At 39.8% G+C, this 19,031-nt stretch overlaps 1 protein-coding gene and 1 long non-coding RNA gene across 3 annotated transcripts in view; one reads left to right on the top strand and one right to left on the bottom strand.

Moving 5' to 3' along the window:
- Positions 1–19,031, bottom strand: part of LOC148214123 (uncharacterized) — a 164,301-nt gene that overhangs the window by 71,807 nt on the left and 73,463 nt on the right. The gene's annotated exons all lie outside the window — the stretch shown is intronic.
- TNR (tenascin R) overlaps positions 1–19,031 on the top strand; it is a 100,072-nt gene that overhangs the window by 10,343 nt on the left and 70,698 nt on the right. For both annotated transcript variants that reach the window (XM_088153730.1, XM_025162921.1), the window contains exons 3-6: positions 6,874–7,137; positions 11,021–11,136; positions 14,448–14,598; positions 16,550–16,819. In XM_088153730.1, coding sequence (XP_088009856.1) covers positions 6,874–7,137; positions 11,021–11,136; positions 14,448–14,598; positions 16,550–16,819 — 801 coding nt within the window. The remainder of the gene's footprint in view (positions 1–6,873; positions 7,138–11,020; positions 11,137–14,447; positions 14,599–16,549; positions 16,820–19,031) is intronic.

Raw genomic sequence — 19,031 nt, 5'->3', positions numbered from 1 at the left:
CAGGTTGAGACACATTAGTAGAAGAAAGGCCATTTAGTCTCATACTGAAACAATCTCAGCAAACAAGGGTCAATTTAACTTGCAGCTCCAGAGACTGAAGGTTGCCATTACCAATTAAAATTAACCCTCAGATGAATCAAAGTGGGTTAATCTGAGTTTCAGTCTGAATCAGTGATAGAAACATTCAGTCAAGGGGGTTCAAGTTAAATCCACACCTGTTTGTTGAAAACATTTCAGCCAGTCTATTGATTAAACCAATTAAAACTTTGTAGGCCTAAATATAAATGTTTAATACACAGCAACGACCTCAGAACTAACCTAGTGCTATTTCCATGGACAGATGAATTCAGGGTGTTTCCAGGTAGTGCTTGTATTGTGCAAACCCAACATTATTCACACAAATGTACAGGTGTTTCAGATGACACTGTCTCCTACACATACAGATCCTATGTTTTCTCTTCCACATCTGTTTTTTTTTTTTTTTTAGCTCTTTCCAGAGAAGATCTATTAAAGAGGAACAGATGCAAAAGCTCATCTTTTGATTTGTCGCACAAGGAACTCTTTAAAAGAAACAGCAGTTTCTTTTAAAACAGTTTTAACCTTAAAGAGAACTTTTATAAAATGAGATGTCATTGGTATTTGTCACCAGAGAAGAGGAGGCTCTTTTTCAAGGAGCTTCTGACCTATATTTTGTAAGTAGAAGACAGGGGCGTCCATGAAGTATGGTTAAAAAGAATCAGGAAGGTGGCCATGACAGTGCAATCTGAGCTCCACCTATTTTTATGCATTTCTGCAGACACCCCTGGTGGAAAGGAAGGAGATGCCTGGTGACCAAATGCAGCTATATGTATGCATTTGGCAACAGAACTGAGTCCTAACAAACTCTGGAATTTTATTTTCTTGCTATTTGTGGTTGTCCAAGAGCACCTCACATTTTCTGTGAGATTTTAGCTGCTTTCTCTGAATCTTACCCCTTTTTCATTCAAGGGATGAAGACATAACTATCCAAAACCACAAGGCTGGACTTTGAAGATTCTTGGCCAATGATGCAATAATAGACCCAAAGGCCACTGCTCTGTGAGGTTCCTGAAGCAGAAGAGCAAAAAAAAAAGTCCATCCACCAAATGAACTAAAGATTAGGAATTTGTTCATAGACATTATTTGTAAGGAGCCTTGCCAGCCAATGAGACTGGAGTGGTAGCAGGAGATCAGATGTTCTCAGATAGTCTTCTCAATATATTCTCTTTATTCTGTGTAGAGACCACACTGAGAGTGTTGTACTTATTTCTGGATAGCACTTTTGAGGAAGGACATTGACAAGCTGAAACATGTCCAGAGTGCAACCAAGATGATAAGACATCTGGAAAGAAAATATATATATGAGGCATTGGGTATCTTTAATCTAGAAAAGGAGACATGATAGCTTTCTTGAAACATCTGAAGGGCTGTCAGGTTAAAGGCAGGGCAGAATTGTTCAAAGTTGTTCCAGAAGACAAGACAAGAAAGGATGGGCTTAAATTTCAAGGGAGTAGATTTCAGTTAGTTATCAGGAAAATAAAAAAACAAGACCCTTTCAACAATGGAACAGGACAGACTGCCTTGGGAAGTGGTGCACTTTCCGTTGCTGGAGATGTTTAAACTGAAGCTGGGTGGCTCTGGGTCAGGGATGCTGTAGTAATGGATTCCTGCATTTGGGTAGTGGGTGGGAGTAGATAATCACCAACATCTCTTCCAACCCTTCCATTCTATGATTTTACAAAGAGGGCTAACTGAAACAGGCTAGCTGCTGAGTAAACCTTTTATTTCATGGGAGAAATGATTGAAACCGACAAATACTAAGAAAACAACAGATAAGCAACAAAAACACAGTTCAGCAACCTGTGTTCTATTCTAGATGTTACAGTGAGCTAAAATGGGGCTGCTACTTCTAATGGCAAAGATCTTCACCCACCCCTTTCAGAGAATACTAATGCGGAATTATGCAGATATGCCCACTCTTCCCCCAATAAAATAGTGGAGATCTGCTGATTTCAATGACTGCTTAAACAGAGTACTGTGAATACTATGAATACATGCCTTCTTTTCTAAATAAAATAGTGACGTTCTGCCCTTGTTTAAAAAAAAAAATTAGACCTGACCTTGCACAAGGTATGAAAGAGCCATTAAGCAGGGGAAGGAAGAAATGAGCCATTAAGGAGAGACTTGGACAAGGGATTAATAGCCCAGAGACAAAAGGAAGCATGAGAAAGAAACCCCCATCTTGAATTTGTTTACTATGAGTTGTGTCTATTTCTTGACCTGGCCTGCCTCAAAGGGCTAAGAACTTTGCTCTTCTCTGCTCTTCTTTGTTGAAAGCCTGGAGAGAAGTAGCTAGCAAATACAGAGGGGAGAGATGATGGGTAAGAAAGGAACCCAGAAACAAAATGCTAATAGAGAGGGCAAGCCATGAGAGAAAAATGACTTCAAGAAACGCTGGCAAGGGACCAGAAGAAAGAGCAGGGGATCCATGCTTCCCAGGACTTCCAGAGCAATCTCTAATCATATTTGCAGCAGGTCACTTGCTCTCACCTTCAAGATAATGTAGCTGCCTTTGAAGACCACTTGAATACTGCAGTTGGTACAAAATGCTTGTTAACCTTCTTGTTAACTGGCACTTGTTACCATGAGCTGTGGACCCAGCACTGATTTCCAGTGGGTTTCTGGGCGAAATCCAAAATGTTGGCGTTCACCTATAAAGTCCTGCATGGCTGGACATATGAGTACTTGCAAAACCACCTTCTCTTCCCAAAATTAATCTTCCCAGGAAAACCTGCTAGTGTTTCCCATTTTCATGAGGCAATGGGGGTCTAAAACCAATTTTTTTTTTTTAGTTATTGCCTCAGTCCCATGGAATACCTCTCTTTAGAAATTAGATTAGCAGTCTTTTTGAATGTCTTCCAGGAACTATTGAAAACAGAGCCCTTCTGGAGAGTAGGATGTTCATTATTTTAAACGTTGTTGCTTCATTTTTAATTTTTATTTAACGTAATTAGTTTTGTTTATTGTGGACATTATAATTATTATCTGTCTTGTAACTGTTAATTACCAAGAGGCCCCATAGATTGCAGTAGTATGACATGTAATAAATAAATGAATCATAAATATTTATTATAGAACAGTCGCAAAAGAACAAAGGATTTTTATTCCAACCTTTAAGAGTAACTAAATTCACTTCCAGTACCTGGAAATGTTGTTGTCACTCCCTATATTTCTGATAGCCAGCTAGGATTACTCAGTGGTACAGAGGCACTAATACTGAAAATGGGGTGCCCCACTGAACAAGACCTACGTAAGAGGCATGTCCTTTGTGGCATTTTTAGCAGAATCCTAAATGTTCTAGCTCCCTGTAGAGATGCCATAGGGAGTAGCAAGCTGTCTGGTCTCAGAAGACCTCTCAAACCTGGGATGCAATTTTCCTACTTTGCCTAAGGGATTTTTATCTGTTTCAGAATTTGCAGTAACAGCAAAGTCTTAGCTGTTGCATGACCACCCTTAAGGTTTTTGCTATGATAAGCTCAGGCAGCTCATTATGTCCAGGACTAAACACTTTGCTTGGTTGGTGATTTGTGCCATCCATCAGTCAAGTAATAAAGTGCCCTTGCCTTTTCTTTTTTTTCCCAAAGAGCAGGAGGGCTATTATCCAAAGTGCTTCAAGGAGAAGGCTATTTAAACAATAGGGGGAAAGTGCTGTTTGGCATTTCTCACTTAAAATAGCAGGCCTGATAAGGGTGAGAAGTAGTATTGTGAGAGGCTGCTCCATCCTAACTCAAGGCGATTTCATGATCTTGCTAAATGAATCATCCAAAGGGAATGTGGCAAAAGAGGCAATGGCCAGAAACAACATCTTTTCTGTTTCTAGTAGCACCTTTTGCAGAACTCTTTTCAAATGCCCCCAGTCTGCCCTTTTTCCTTTTTTAGAGGAAGATCTTCCCCCCAGTCATTCCCACTAATCACACAACCTCCTACATTTGTGAGATGGCATATTCAAGGCAGCTTCTATACTCACAAAGGCTGGCTGGCTGGCTGGCTGGCTGGCTGGCTGGCTGGCTGGCTGGCTGGCTGGCTGGCTGGCTGGCTGGCTGGCTGGCTGGCTGGCTGGCTGGCTGGGGAACTGCCACCCCCTCATTGCCAGCAGCAGGAACAGTGGGTCCATTTGCTCAAATATATTATTTTATGCTATATGTCATTCCCAAAGGGAATTCCTCCAAAGAATGGCTTGGTATTCTCAGTGAATGGTTCAACATAAGTATGAGACTGACGCTTGTGGCACTCACGTGATGGAAAGCTGGTCTTACAAATACACCTTTTATGTAAAGAAGATTAGCATGTCAAGATGAGCTAAGTCCCCCTTTCTGCCATCCAATATTCTGGAGAGTTTGGACCAACTGGGGGGAGTGGACTGTTAAGTCATTCATCTCAGTCCTCACTTGCAGCAGAAGTCCCAAGGCCAGATGCATCATGAAAGCAAAGACGCAGGAGTTCAATCATCTGAATTCTTGACTTCTCCCCTTTTAACAGCAATACTGCAGACAGCTACAAATTATAACAAAAATCTCCACCAGCTGATTTCTGCAAATCTGGTTGCTACAACACAGCAGCTGGTTTGGTTTCCTAGTCAGTTATTACCTGTATATACAGAATACTGAGAAAGCCATTGTTATTGTTGGAACACAGGTCATGGCTAACTGTACAGTTGTATGCATGCTTAGTTTAAAGTAATTTCCACTGGATTTACTACTAGGCTTTACTACTAGGTAAATGGGCACAGGACTGCCATCTAAGCATCAGAGTGAAAAGGTCCTTCATATCACTTCAGTCTATGTTTTCATTTCATTCACTTCAACTGGAATAATAGAAGCCAAGGCCGCAATGCTACATCACAGGCCTGATGATGTCACTGAGAGCTCCAAAGGCTTCCAAAAGATCTCTGTCCCTGTCCACATTGGTGTCAGCCTCCCCAGATGGCTATTTTTTTTTTTTTATGAAGCAATATTTGCCTCATTGTCCATGACATCCCACCCCAAAGGGAAATAAGAATATATTAGGCAATGCCATCAGTGAACGAAGAGGCACAGTCAAGTGTTTTGCAGTTAATGTGATAGAAGTAATTTCCTCTGGCTAATTAAAAAGCCTGGGTGTGTTTCTATATTGACTCTGACATGTTGATATTTCTTCTCCTACATGAGTGAGGTAAAATCATGAAAGGCATCCTCCTCCGTCTTATTGTTTACAGCTGACTGCACATACAGGAACTTAATAATCTCAAATGCTCTCTGCTTATTAAAGCTAATTCTCATTGTACCAGATGATTTCTAAAATAAAATAAAGAGAACTTACATATATTTGCATGTCCCCTAAATGTAGAGGCAGAGCCTTTTTTGCCAAGCAAGCTCTCTTTGCTGTATCACCCTTTCACAGCCTCAGCCATGCTGTTCATTTGACCTGTGCAGTTTAAGATGAAAATAAAGCCGCACCACAATTCATGTACCAGCTAGCAAGTTAAATAGCACAAAGACATGCAAATGTCAATTCTTCTTAGTCCACTTCCTTGCAAACAGCCTTCACAATATGCTACCTGATCTCTCTTAGCATTGGCATTTTGCACACAAGGTTACTCAATGAGAAGAAGACTTCTTCTTTCATTTCAAAGTTTTCCCTCCTTGTGGTGATGGTGCTACATTCTGTTTCTGTGTAGCGTCTCTAACCTGCATGAGAATGTGTTTGAATTTGTTTAAAAGCAGTGTCTCTAACTTGCATGACAATTACGTAGATTCTATACAATATTCTCAGGATCGTTTCATGGGGCATTTGGATTCCCAAAATTCTGAGCTTTCACTTCAAAAAATCACATTTTTAATCTTCATAGCTGCCAAATATAGTTTTAAAAGATGACTTATTATCATTGTATTTGTACCTGAATCTGGATGGGGAATTGTTTGTGCAAGCACATCTTACTGCCTTGTGCCCTTAACAAGTTAAGAGATGTGAACAGGGACCACAAAGGCAGAGTTCAGTTCCCAAAGTGATACAAGCAATGAAAGATAGAGGCAGGTATGGAACTAATCATAAACGGATGTAGCTGTAGTATTTTGAAACCCTAGAATGTTTAGATAATATACTATTTAAAAGAAAGTGTGCGTGTAAAAGAATCCTGCACATATGCTTGTAACAAGTGGAATGCTGAAAAGAGTGAGCTGTGGAGAATGGCATGTGCTTTGTGGCTAAAGTCAAAGCCACCCCAAAAGAAAACCATGCAAAGATCTATGAAAGAAGCACAACTTCTGGGACTTTTTTTTTTGGCCTAAACAGAATGTCTGTTAAGCACCAAATGGCTATGGTGTGATACAGCATAAGCTATGAAGTAAAAATAATAAGTCCCACAATCCATCTGGAAGGTCTCTCTATAAGAAGGAAATACAAATACAACACTTATACATAATTTTAACTAAGGCTTAAGACTGCTTTGTGCAATACACTTGTTTAGTCCACTTCTAAGTGAATACAGTATATGACAAAATAAAATATCCTTGCAAAGACCATAACATCAAGTGGTTTCATCAGAGAGGAGGGATGATGGTGGCTCCTTTAAATATATACCTGAAGGCAAATCCAGAACTATTGTAGGAACATGCACGAATAACGTTGGCATTATGCAATTTGACTTGGAAATATTTTCCATTGAATTCATTAGAATATACTTCCAGGTTAAGAGTGCTCAGTCTCAGAGTCTCAGTCAGTTGGTCAAAGGGGAAATACATGTCAAAGAGGTCTTGCACTTTGAGGAGATTGGTGAATCACCTTCCCTTATCCTTTGAAAATTGCCTCTTCCCCCAGTTGCTCCACCTGAGAGTCTGCAAGTGGCTGCAATCAGGGACCGATCAATTGACCTGGAATGGGATGGCCCAATGGCTGTGACTGAATATGTGATTTCCTACCAGCCAGCAGTGCCAGGGGGCCTGCAACTCCAGCAGCGGGTGCCTGGGGACTGGAGCACTGTCACTCTGAAGGAGTTGGAGCCAGGCCTGACATACAACATCAGCATCTATGCTGTTATCAGTGAAGTGCTCAGTGCCCCTGTTGGTGTCAAGGTAGCCACCCGTAAGTATTCTATACTTATTCTGCACCCAGAATTGCTATTTCAGGTTTCAAAATTGAGAGAAGCTTTAAAAGGAGATTTTAGGGACATCGCTTTTCATATATTTAAAAAGGTTCAAGATTCAAACACAAAAAAGCTCTGTGTTTGAAGGTGATTGATTGTAGATATGATGTGCTCCTATGGAATAATTATTGAGAAGGCCTGTCTTCCTCTGCAAGGAAGGAGAAATTGTTCTGTTCTGCTTTGAGAGAATGGAACACATTCTAGGCAGTTCCGTTTATTAATTATAACTGAAGTTGATAACAATCTTTAGGGATTTGAAGTCAGTTTCAACAAATCTTAATCCAGAAAGATTCCATTCAGGAAACACATCTGCAGGAATACCAAGGAAATTAAAAGAGCTTGGTAAAATCAGTATTAAAATCAGCAGTCTCAGTGACTGTTGGGCTACTGGGCTTTCCAAATTTCTAGATCACATTTTCAAACACCCTCAGAATTTTGTTTTTCTTCCCTTATTACAACTGTTTGTCCCAGTTCCTCACTCTACATCCCTTGGTGGATATGTTGAAAAAGCCTGTGGGGGCTATTCCCATAAAATCCTTCAGCGATACATTGTATAATGGGACAAAATGAGGACCGAGTCCACTTAACATACTGTCCGTGTATCCTTGCTCATGTTGAATATTTGTATGTATCCTCACAAAATGATTTACTTAATCCAAGTGGAACCTGGACAGTACAGACTTGGAACAATCATGCTATGCCTGTCCAAGTGGACTGACTGAGACATTCTGCTGCCTGTGGCAAAAAACGATAGCTTGTTCATTTACAGAATCCAACCAAGCTGGCAACGGCAGCAAGGCTTCACACTCTTCTGCAGCTGAGGACAGCAAGCTAGTTCAGGATGGCATGGCCAGACTGCTTGATGCACATAGCTTTGTCCTTCAGCTCTTCTGCTGATGTTGCTTCCCTAACCCTTGCATTTGTTACCTGATGCATCTACCACTCTCTCCCCAATTATAGGCTGACTCTGCTGCGTAGTGTTTGCTGGACAGATTACGCTCTGATTCCAATCAACCGGTTAAGGCCAAACTAATATAAATTCATGTCACAGAACTGCAATACTTGCTTTGACTATTAGAAAGCCACTTGAGAAGGGGTGATGTGGAACAAATAAGCAACAGAAGGAGGGATGCTTAACTCTTCCCATAAACTTGGTTTGCTACTGCCTTCTTCCCAGCTGCTTTTCTTGCAGAATTCCATTACCAGATTTACTTCCACAAGAATGTTTTTGGAATCCTGTGTGTAGAAACAGCTTCTGATGTTGCAACAAAAAGCATGAATGGGATGTTTTGCTACACGTGTTGTTTTCTATATAACCTTCAAAATGCCAGGTCACGATCTGGAGAAACTGCAAATTCTGTGATGCCACGAATGTAAGGCAGCCATTGGTTCCTTCCCCATTTCATAATTAACTTGTGTTTTTTCCACCTGCAGCAACAAGTATGACTTTAGGGGTGTTCCACAACAGGCAGAGTGAATCAAGGGAACAAAACAGAATAAGCCTCAACCCTTAGACGGCTAGCTACATTGGGCAGGGAGTTAAAGATAAATGTACTATCTCCAGGAATTTGCCATGCAGCAAAGCTATAGGTGTATGAATAGGTGATTGGCTTCCTTTAGGAGACTAGCCTTATCAGGTCTGAGCTTCATGGAGATAGAGCAGCAGAATTCCATGTAGGCAATGAGTTGCACTGTTCAGAAGAAAAATTGGTTGATGGAGGGCTGACACCCAAAAAGGGGAGCTGAAAAATGCAAATGGTATTGTCAAACCAGTCTGTATCTTAGCAGAGAGGCATCGCATTATAAAACACAAATTTTTATTTATTTTATTTTATTTTATTTATTTAATTTGTCCCCGCCCATCTCCCCACAATGGGGGACTCTGGGCAGCTTACAACACACTAAAAAACATAAATACCATTAAAAGTTATAAAACCAACCATTAAATAAAAATAAAAAACTAAAAAATCCAAGAGGCCGCTGGGGGCACAGCATACTACTAAGGGGCCAGCCAACCCCACTTCTGATATCCTCTCCCTGCCCCAGGCCAGATGGCAGAGCCATGTCTTCAAGTCCCTCCGAAAGGCCTGGAGTGAGGGGGCCTGTCTCACCTCCGGGGGCAAGATGTTCCAAAGGGCAAGGGCCACAGCAGAGAAGGCCCGCCTTCTGGATCCCACTAATCGAAGTTCTTTTACTGCGGGGATCCGAAGCATGCCCTCTCTGTGAGATCGGGTGGGACAGGTAGTAATCAGGGTATGGGGCTCTTTCAAGGTTCTGGGTGTTTATCAGGATTAATTGAAAGTTTCAACTCTGAGAGCTGATACTGATATTAATGTAATTTTCAAAATCATTGAAATCCAAATCCCATTATAGTCTTTTCATCCTCCCATGAATACTGAGTTAGCAACTGAAAAAGTCGATCAGATGTTGGAAATCTGCTGGAAGCAACATTAGCATCTTTGCATAATTAGGTCTGTTTCATCTCAGATCATGTTTGCTCACAAGTTTCGGTTTGCAGCAGGGCCTGGGAATTAAAGTCTAATGCGAGCACACTGAGTAAGTGGATCCACTGAGATCATGGATGCAGCTAGCATCCGATTGCCAATCAAGCTGGGGGAAATAGCCTGGCCTGCTCGTGTGAGTTTGGCAGCAGTTTGAATTAGAGGAATTGAAGTTTTCACGTCACGGAAATAAGCACAGTCACCTCTGCTGTCAACACATCAAATAACTGTTAAGGGCATGGTTTGGGGGGGGGGGTGTTGAAAAGTTGGCAACTCTTAGCTAACACATGTTTTAAAAACTTACCATTGCAAGGAAAGAGAGATGCTTTAAGATAATAACTGCAAATCAACCAACTTTAAACATCATGATGAAATTCATCTTTCAGTGCGTAAACCACAATGGACGTAACACACACACATACACACATGCACAAAAGAGGCTTTATTTGTGCTGCCTGCAGCATTCATAAAGCCTTTCCAATATGTTTTTCTCCCTGAGTTTCTTCTATTAAAACAATGACACACAAGGCAAGAGAAAAAAGTCTCAACTCTTTTCAGTTCTCTTCCTAGAGATAGATTAGCATATTCCAGCTATGATATCATAAATATACAACTGAAAATTTGTATGAATTTTGAAAGTATGAATTAAGGCAATGCAATTTTGAGCTGACAATAATGAATATTCTGAGCTTTCATTCAGGAAGCACTGTGGCACTCTGCCAAATGTATTTGTCTTAGCAAAGCCAGTCTCTTTGTGTATTCATGAAAACCTGCTACTACTGAAGAACTCAGCATTGCTTGGAAAGAAACATGTGGAGATGATTTAGTGTCTTTCACCTTCAGTACCTTGACTATGCAACTAACTTTGAATTAGTGCACTATTGACCCATAGAGCTTGTTCAGGATAAGATTGTGAGCTTAATTAACCCCCTACAAGTATCCTTGATTCGTTCTAAAGTGTTACCCCTGGGGAAAAACTCCCTACTGTTCATGCAACTGTTCCATCTTCAATAACCTAGATTCTAGTAGTAGTAGAGAGACTATTCTTCATCTTCTTCCTTATTTCCACCAGTCCCTTCCTGGAGTTTTGGACGTTTAGGTTTCATGTCTCTAACCAATGAAAACCAACATGGAAGTTAGGAGTACCCAGTATTCCAAACACAGTGTTCCAATAGCCTTACTGAAGCAGCGTGTTTTCCAGTCACTGCACTTTGGACAATGGAAAATAGAAATATGAGTTGCGTAGTGTGTAAGATAATTATAGTTATTGAACTAAAAAAAGATTGTATTCCCCATCTCTATCTGCATATCTGTGTTCCAGAACTCTCCACTCCACAAGGACTGCAGTTCAAAACTATCACAGAGACCACTGTGGAAATGGAATGGGAACAGTTCGCCTTCCCATTTGATGGCTGGGAGATCAGCTTCATCCCCAAGGTAATTGTCTTGCCTTTAGATCTGTCCTTTCATCAGAAGCAGTTGTTACCATGTGTGGGGAAAACACATGTTATGGTATCTTTGCGACATAGGCTGGGCAAACGTTTACGTGGGCAGCAACAGAGAGAAGGAAAAAACACTGAACAAAGACCCAAGAGAAACTTTAATGTTAATATGCAATTTATTGAGGGATAGGAGTACATTGACGGGAAAGGAGCAACCTTATTCAACTTATATTCAGTTGGCACTCAAATAGTTAAAGCTTTCAAAGTTCAGCAATAACATTTAAGCTTGAACACCGGTTCAAAGGGGGCATTTAGAAGGCTTAGAGTACAGATTAGAAAGCGATAGAAAAGCCATGATCCCTATCAGAGAAAATGTTACTGAACTGGTAGAAGTGAGAGGTTTCTCAGACTTTCAGGATGGGTGCTTTGATGCCTTAATGCTTTTCTCTGCCTGCCTGCATGATAGGAATGCTGCTCAGGAACAGCCTATCATTAAGGAGAGTAGAGCAATTACAATGTGATGTTGAAAATCACTAGGGTTATGTCTTGCCTAGTTGCAATCTGTTCATGAATGTACTGGCTCTGGGCGGAGCTTGCTCCGATAGACCATAAGGATGTTTTTGCCAAAATAACATCCAAACTGGGAAACTGGGTCCCACCTTTAATGGTTCCAACAATAGAATTTAGAGCTAAGTTTCTGGTTTAGGAGAAAATAACTACTTGAGATAGAAATTGGAAAAGAGAAATCTGCTGGAACTGCATAAAAGAGTGACACTATAAGGCTCAACCATGCCTCTTCATAGACCAGCACAGGCAGATTGTTTGGGAAAAGAGACAGAGGAGAGAGAGGCACTAAACCACCAGGTTAACGATGCTTTGTAAAGAGCAGGATAAGGAGCAGAGCTGCAACAGAGAGAAAGTTTCAAACAGCAGTGGGTTTTATTAATGTATATCAGAAGCAACACAGTTCAGTCCTGGAGTTCTCAGGGGATACTGGGATTTTCTTGACTATGATCTTGGAATTTCCCTTTATTGGTACATTTACCCAAATATATTCCTTTTTCCAGTGATGTCTTCATTATTCATTTACTCATGCATTCCTGAATTACAGCCAAAGGTTGTCTTGGTTGTTTTTTTAATACAGCCTTCTTTATAGAATTCTCCTCGATAGAGCTAGCCTTGGTTCTATCTTTGGATAGGATTAATAGAGCAACTCCCTAGAATGGATTCTGTCTGGCTTATGTGACTTTTCATCTGCTTGGAGCCTGTGTCCAACTCTCGTTTTTCCCTTTGCCCTTGTTCACATGACCTTGTGAGGCATCGCTTCATTACACATCTTCCCATCAGCCAGGTAGAGCCTTAAGGAGACAGGCAGTAGTGTTTAAGTTGAAATAGTTGGCTGACAAAGTTATGAGAGAGTGAGTCAAAGTCAGTGTCTTGCAAATCAACCACAGCCAGAAGAAATAAAGATCAGCAAGTAATGGAAGAAGCTGGTATGTTCAAAGCAGGCTGCCTTTTGCTGATGTCACATTATGGTGTGAAGATCACGGGATAGCTAGTTTGCTGCTGAGGGTAGACTAAAGGACCCCCTTCTCTATGAAAAAGGCAACTCTTTTGATAACTGTATTACTGCATGTACAGTATAGTGAAAGCCAAAAATACTCCGCTTCCCAATTCATAATATATTTGCAAAGAAAGAACTACAGATTTCATCATGTAGGATTAATTTTATACCACTATGTGCCCCTCATGATAGCTGAATGATGGTATATTTTTCTCAGAAATATGTTATAAAAGGACTGACCTGCAGCCCACCAGCCACTAGCATGGTAGAACCTATACAGCAGATGCTACTTTTATTTCTTTAATCGTTTGCAATATCATTTTAGTGAAGCCATATTTAAAATGGCTATAAAAGTTATGTTTTATTTATACTCCACTCTGTTTCATGGATTCAAAGTATTTTATAGAAAGTAGTTTATAGAAATTGTTTTAGTATCTACTTCTGTAACAGAGAATTCACAATTTAAGTATTAAGTTTGGACAACAAAAATAATAAAAATCATTCACATGAATATCAGCTTATGGGATAGTTGGAATACACTAGCATCAATCATTTTTGTAGGTTTTAGAAGGATTACATATTTTTTTATGTAAGTGAAGTTAGGAAAATGTTGAGCATACATGCATGCTGCAGGAAATACTGAAAATTCAGTACATATCTTGTAAAAGACTGTTGCTCACCTCTCCATTTGACTGCCCAGCTCTAAGGTAAAACATGTTAATCACTTGCGGCTGGTTTATACAACTATGTTTATTACATAATAGTCACTTTGACTATAAGAAACACTGGTTAATTTCCAGTTTGTAAGGCAGAGGTGAGGAACATTCTGGTATCAAAAGCTACAAAATTATCAAAGGAATACCCCTAGAAGAAGGTGGTTTGGGGAAATATACCAGAGACAAATAATTCTAAGTGCAAATATTTCAAGGTTAGGACAACCCAAATATATGAGATCCCCTTTCTCTCTCTTCCCTTCATGTATCCATTTATTTACTCCTCCATTCTCTCTTTCACTCACACATATCTATATCGCATTTACAATAACGGAAGCATCTCTACAAGCATGCCAATTCATCCATCAATCTCAGGGAGAGTAACACAGCCAAAATATCAGCAAGAGATACTACACTTTCTCAGTCTTCTCCTTCTCCTTCCCTTTCTTCTTTCTTTTTCACACATACACAGTCTCACTCATCTACTGTATATTCCTCCACCCTGCATAAACTTGCCTCCATTTATCCTAGAGATCTGTAATTTGATCCAAATCTAAATAAATATTCACCCTTTGTTCTGTTAAAATTGGGACAAATTGGGTTTCTCCCCCCTCAAAACTGAAAGAAAATTCATCCTTATCACATTTTTATTTATTAACAAAAGTATACAATTTCCTAGACGTATTTGTGCAGCTTTCAGATTTATTCATTTGGGGGCATATATGCTGTTTTGTGTTTAAGAAATTGAGGTGAAAACCCTGGAAGGTTGTAGATGCCAAACATTATTAGAGTCTATGCTGCTACAGACTGCCATTTCACGCTACAAGAAATCTTTCACTACACTCTACAAGAAATCCACTATAGCTCCCAATTTGCTCGAGTAGAAGTTTCTCTTTCTTTGCAGAGAAGGAAAGCAAACGATTAGGGTACAACAACATGAAGTTCAGCAATGCCCACAGAGACAATAAGACGTTTGTTCACTGATATCCCCACTTCTAAACTTTGAATCAGATTTTTTATTGTCTGTAGGACAATGAAGGGGGTGTGATTGCTCAGCTCCCCAGCAGTGTGACAACCTTCAATCAGACAGGCCTGAAACCAGGGGAAGAGTACACAGTCAATGTTGTCGCTCTCAAAGAACAAGCCCGAAGTTCACCCACTTCAGCCAGCGTTTCAACCTGTAAGTAACCCTAACTTACACTTTTATGTAAGTTTGTGAATTAATAGCAGTCTCCTTTCCTGATAGCATTAGACTTTTTAAAAAGTGATTTGCTTCAAGTAGAACCATCATGTTTAGAGGCAGTATACTTCTAAATACTAAACGCAGCAATAGAGGAGACTTTTGCCTTCCCCTTCGTGCTCTATTTGTGAGATCTGAGAAACACCTGTCTGAGCATTGTTGGAAACACTTTGCTGGAATGGATAGACCTTTGATAGAACAGTCATATTTAACCAACATTCTAACTCATGTTTATTCACAACAATGAGGTTGAACAAGTCCTGACCTAAGAAGCAAGGATTTCATTTATCTAGAAATGTTCCTTGTAATCTTATTAAATATCCCCGCTCAGAAAAATCCATCTTTAGCAGGGAAGAAAAACATGCAAATAGCTCCAGAATAAGATACATCAACAAGGCTAATTATAAAGAATTAATGAACCTTGGATCCAAGAAACAACAATATGTATGCCAGCTATCACATAGCACAAGGAGGTCTTTCCTTTAAACAAATCAGGACATGCTGAACATTAATTTGCAATCCTGATAGACAGCTTAGTTATCCTTTCATCATGTCAGCAAGTACATACAGACATTTATCTCTCTCTCACACACACACACTCCCCCCGCCCCCTTTACAGATATATCACTGTTTGAGAACTGCTTACAGATGTAGCTTACCAATGACATCTATAGGCCACATGAAACAATTATCCATTTCAACTGTTTTAAGAGACTTTTCTGCCTAGTGGTCCCTAGGCAAAGCCATCCCTTGCTATGGTGATAGAAGAGCTGCTAGAATAATCACTGGTCTGATTCTCTTGATTTTCCTCTGGGTTTTGCTTCTGGCTCGTGTTTTGCAGTACAAATATGACTAAGGGAGCTTAAGGTATGCCTGGGGTCAAAACAGGATCAGCAATATGTCAGCAGGAGTTGCCAGGACCTTCCTGGGATACTGGACAACTTGGGTGAAAAAAAGACTCATAGAAACTACTTTTTTCTGAAGGAATATCTCATACTGACATCTCAGTGTCCTTAGTGTTAGATTTAGTAAGGGTTACAACCTTAAATGAAATTCATGCCTTTTCTACATGAGTCATTTTTCAAATTGTACCTCCAGTTTGAAAAGATTCTAATCTGTAACCAGTGGTTCATAAGAGATACAGGACCTTTTATGCGAGTAATTCTGCTATGTCTCTGTATCCTCAGATTAGAGGGTAATAAAAACAGTGGAATAAGTCTAAGTTGGCCTCCTTATCTGTATGTGAAATACTAAGTATCATTCTAGTGAATACCTCTAACAAATAGTTGGTGCCACTTGCCTCAGTTCTACAAAGAGTAAAAAAACCCTTTACAACCATTAGAAGTCTGTATCAATTTCATACAGAATTCTTCTTTCTTACCTTCCATGTCCTAGTCCTGCTTTTAATCTTTCCCTGCACCTCTGACCACTTTTTTCCCCTTCTGTTTCATATAAACATTTTAGGAGCACCAACCACACCTGAAAGTCCTTACTTTTCAAGTAAGTTCGTTTGCTAATAAGAAGCCATAGTTCTCAGCAATATATTACTTCTGCATTTATACTTTGTGAAACACAACAATGAATATATGCAGACTTTCTTTGAGTAAGGATATGCCAATCAGCATAAATCCAATCTACTTGCCTGCCTGCTTTGAAGGCAGTTTTCTGTTCTCCTAAAGTTACGTTCAGAGACAGAAGTAAAAAATGTACAAGGGTGCCACAGCTCTTGATTTTTTTTTCTTTCTTTTTACCCTGTGTGGGATTCTCTGGAAATAAAAAGAAACTTGTCAGTGAGTATAGATTGCTTCTTCTCGTGCTCAAAGCTAAAGTCCTTTTCTCTCTTGTAATTTGTTTCTTCGTTTCTATTTGTTCATGTACTTACTGTTTCCAGTAATTGATGGGCCAACCCAGATTTTGGTGCGTGATGTCTCTGACACTGTGGCCTTTGTTGAATGGTCTCCACCCCGGGCTAAAGTGGACTATATTCTACTGAAGTATGGCCTAGAGAATGGGGAAGGGGGGAAGACAACTTTCCGGCTACAGCCCCCACTGAGACAGTACTCCATGCAAGCTTTACGACCTGGCTCAAGATATGAAGTCTCTATCTCTGCTGTCCATGGTGCTAATGAGAGTGATGCTGCAATCACCCACTTTGTAACAGGTAAGACCAAGCATTAGTTGAGCATTTCATTGCTGCAAAACTGACTGTATGCTTTCTTCCTCAGTAGAGGAAGGGTCATATCTTAGTGCTAGAGCTTTGCATTTAGAAGAGTTTGGTAAAAATTGCTAGCATTTCTACCTAAAAATCTATCAGACTTGGGATCAACCTCTGCTTGAGATCTTGGAAAACTCCTACCTCTTGGAATAAATAGATCAAAAGGATAAAACATGTCCTTTTGATGGTAGGCTGTCACAGGATAGGTCTAAGGCTCCAAAGGTTTTGTCTTAAAGAGGCAGTGTGAAACAGCATTCCAGATTTTCCCTCTTTTTATTTCAACTACTGATAAAACAAAGGAAAAGTATTTTGATTTCTTTAGCCTTAAGCTTTGCAAGTACATTTAAGTACATTTAATTATTCTGGATAACAGTGCAAATAGTTTCTCCCTCCCCTTTAGATAAAACAAAGTTTCAAAAGTACAAGTAAGGGCATTTTTTTCTGAACTCTAACTTTCACCTCTACTCAACTTTAAACCTGTATATATGCACAGGTAGTGGTACAAGCTTAATATTTGTGTGCCCTATTTCAATTCTATCCCTACCTACCCTTCTTAATTCGAGGTTCAGAAAGGGCTTACAATATTACTGGCAATTGGCAGCTGTCTTGGGTCTAGCTGATAATCATTTGACCAGTAAAACTTTCAATCTCCTTTTTTTCTCTCATAATTCAACCCCAGTAAGGGTCCTCTGCAATAGGTCCTCTGCTGCTGCCGCTGCTGCCGCTGTTGCTGCTCTTCCTTCCTTCCTTCCTTCCTTCCTTCCTTCCTTCCTTCCTTCCTTCCTTCCTTCCTTCCTTCCTTCCTTCCTTCCTTTTTTCTTTCTTTTTTTCTTTCTTTCTTTCTTTCTTTCTTTCTTTCTTTCTTCTTCTTCTTCTTTCTTCTTTCTTCTTTCTTCTTTCTTCTTTCTTCTTTCTTCTTTCTTCTTTCTTCTTTCTTCTTCACACAGAAGAAGCTAATGAGCTTTGATCAGTGCAAACATTGCCTAATCCATTTTAAGGATCACTAGCCTGCCTTCTCTGGACTGAAACCAACAGTCCATCTTAACAGACTACAGATGTCTAGATCTGTTTTATCTGCCAGCTGTCAGCCCCATTTCCAACTTTCTTTTTTCCACAGCTCTTCATTGAACATTTTAAGATTTCTTCCTTTGCCAACCCATCCACAGCCCTCCCTTTCCCCTATGGAAATCTAATCTAACCCTTGCTCTCCTTACCAGCAAAGTGAGCACAATCTGTTCGGTTTGGGGTCTGCATCGATGCATGGCTCCATAAAGAGCCAATGAGAAGCTGTGGGTGAAAGTAGGCTCAGCTCACAGGCATGTGGCATCATTATTCTACAGGCATGCTAACTACTTTGGCACTTACTGAATAGCCTCCTTTTGGTCCTCACTCTTTCATCAAAGCAGCACAGAAATAGCATCCTGTCAACCCTTCAGTTAGAAAAAGAATGTGAAATTAAAAAGCATTAATTCCAAAAGAACCCAGTTCACAAAGCAACCATACAGACAGAGGGTAGAATATTGGGTTGAAGAAGAAGTATTACACTGGGAACTCTGTCCAATCTAGTAATAAATGTATTTTATACTCCAGTATCATATTCAAGAACTTAGAACAGTTTTTTTTTAAGTCAACACTGTAGTCAGCTAGCGGCTTTAATTTACAGTTCCATAAAGGAGAAAAGGGAAAGCAGAATTTGGAACTATTTTATGGCTTAGATATTGCCTGTCATAAAGATTTCAGATGGATACTAGAGTTTTGTATCATCTCTATGATAATATTGTGCTGACTGTACTTAAGAGAAAGGGGGATGTGCATTTATTGATTTGCTGAGTCTTTCATTCCTTGAGTTACTTTGGTGAGATGTCATAATCAAAACAATAAATAAAGCAGCAGAACTATTGCATGATGTATTTGCCACTCTTATTTCACACAGTGCAAGATGTTCATATTTTGTCTTCGGTACCAAGAATGTGGCATTGCAGCCTTCAGAATGTTAGGGAAGAATACCTTAAAATGATACACCCAAGTCAATTATTCTTCCACAGAGATGGCTGTGATTAGTTTCTTTCAAAGAAAGATAGCTAGAACTCTTCCAGACAACTAACTTTTCCATCTCCAAACCACACTGAATCCAATTTAAAATATACCTGAGATTGAT

Source organism: Python bivittatus, unplaced genomic scaffold (genome assembly GCF_059951505.1).
Source record: "Python bivittatus isolate LINGU-HERP-01145 unplaced genomic scaffold, Pbiv_v1 ctg000700_np1212, whole genome shotgun sequence".
Classification (NCBI taxonomy): domain Eukaryota; kingdom Metazoa; phylum Chordata; class Lepidosauria; order Squamata; family Pythonidae; genus Python; species Python bivittatus.
Note: the sequence above shows the minus strand (reverse complement) of the source record. Positions and strands in the feature narration are given on the sequence as shown.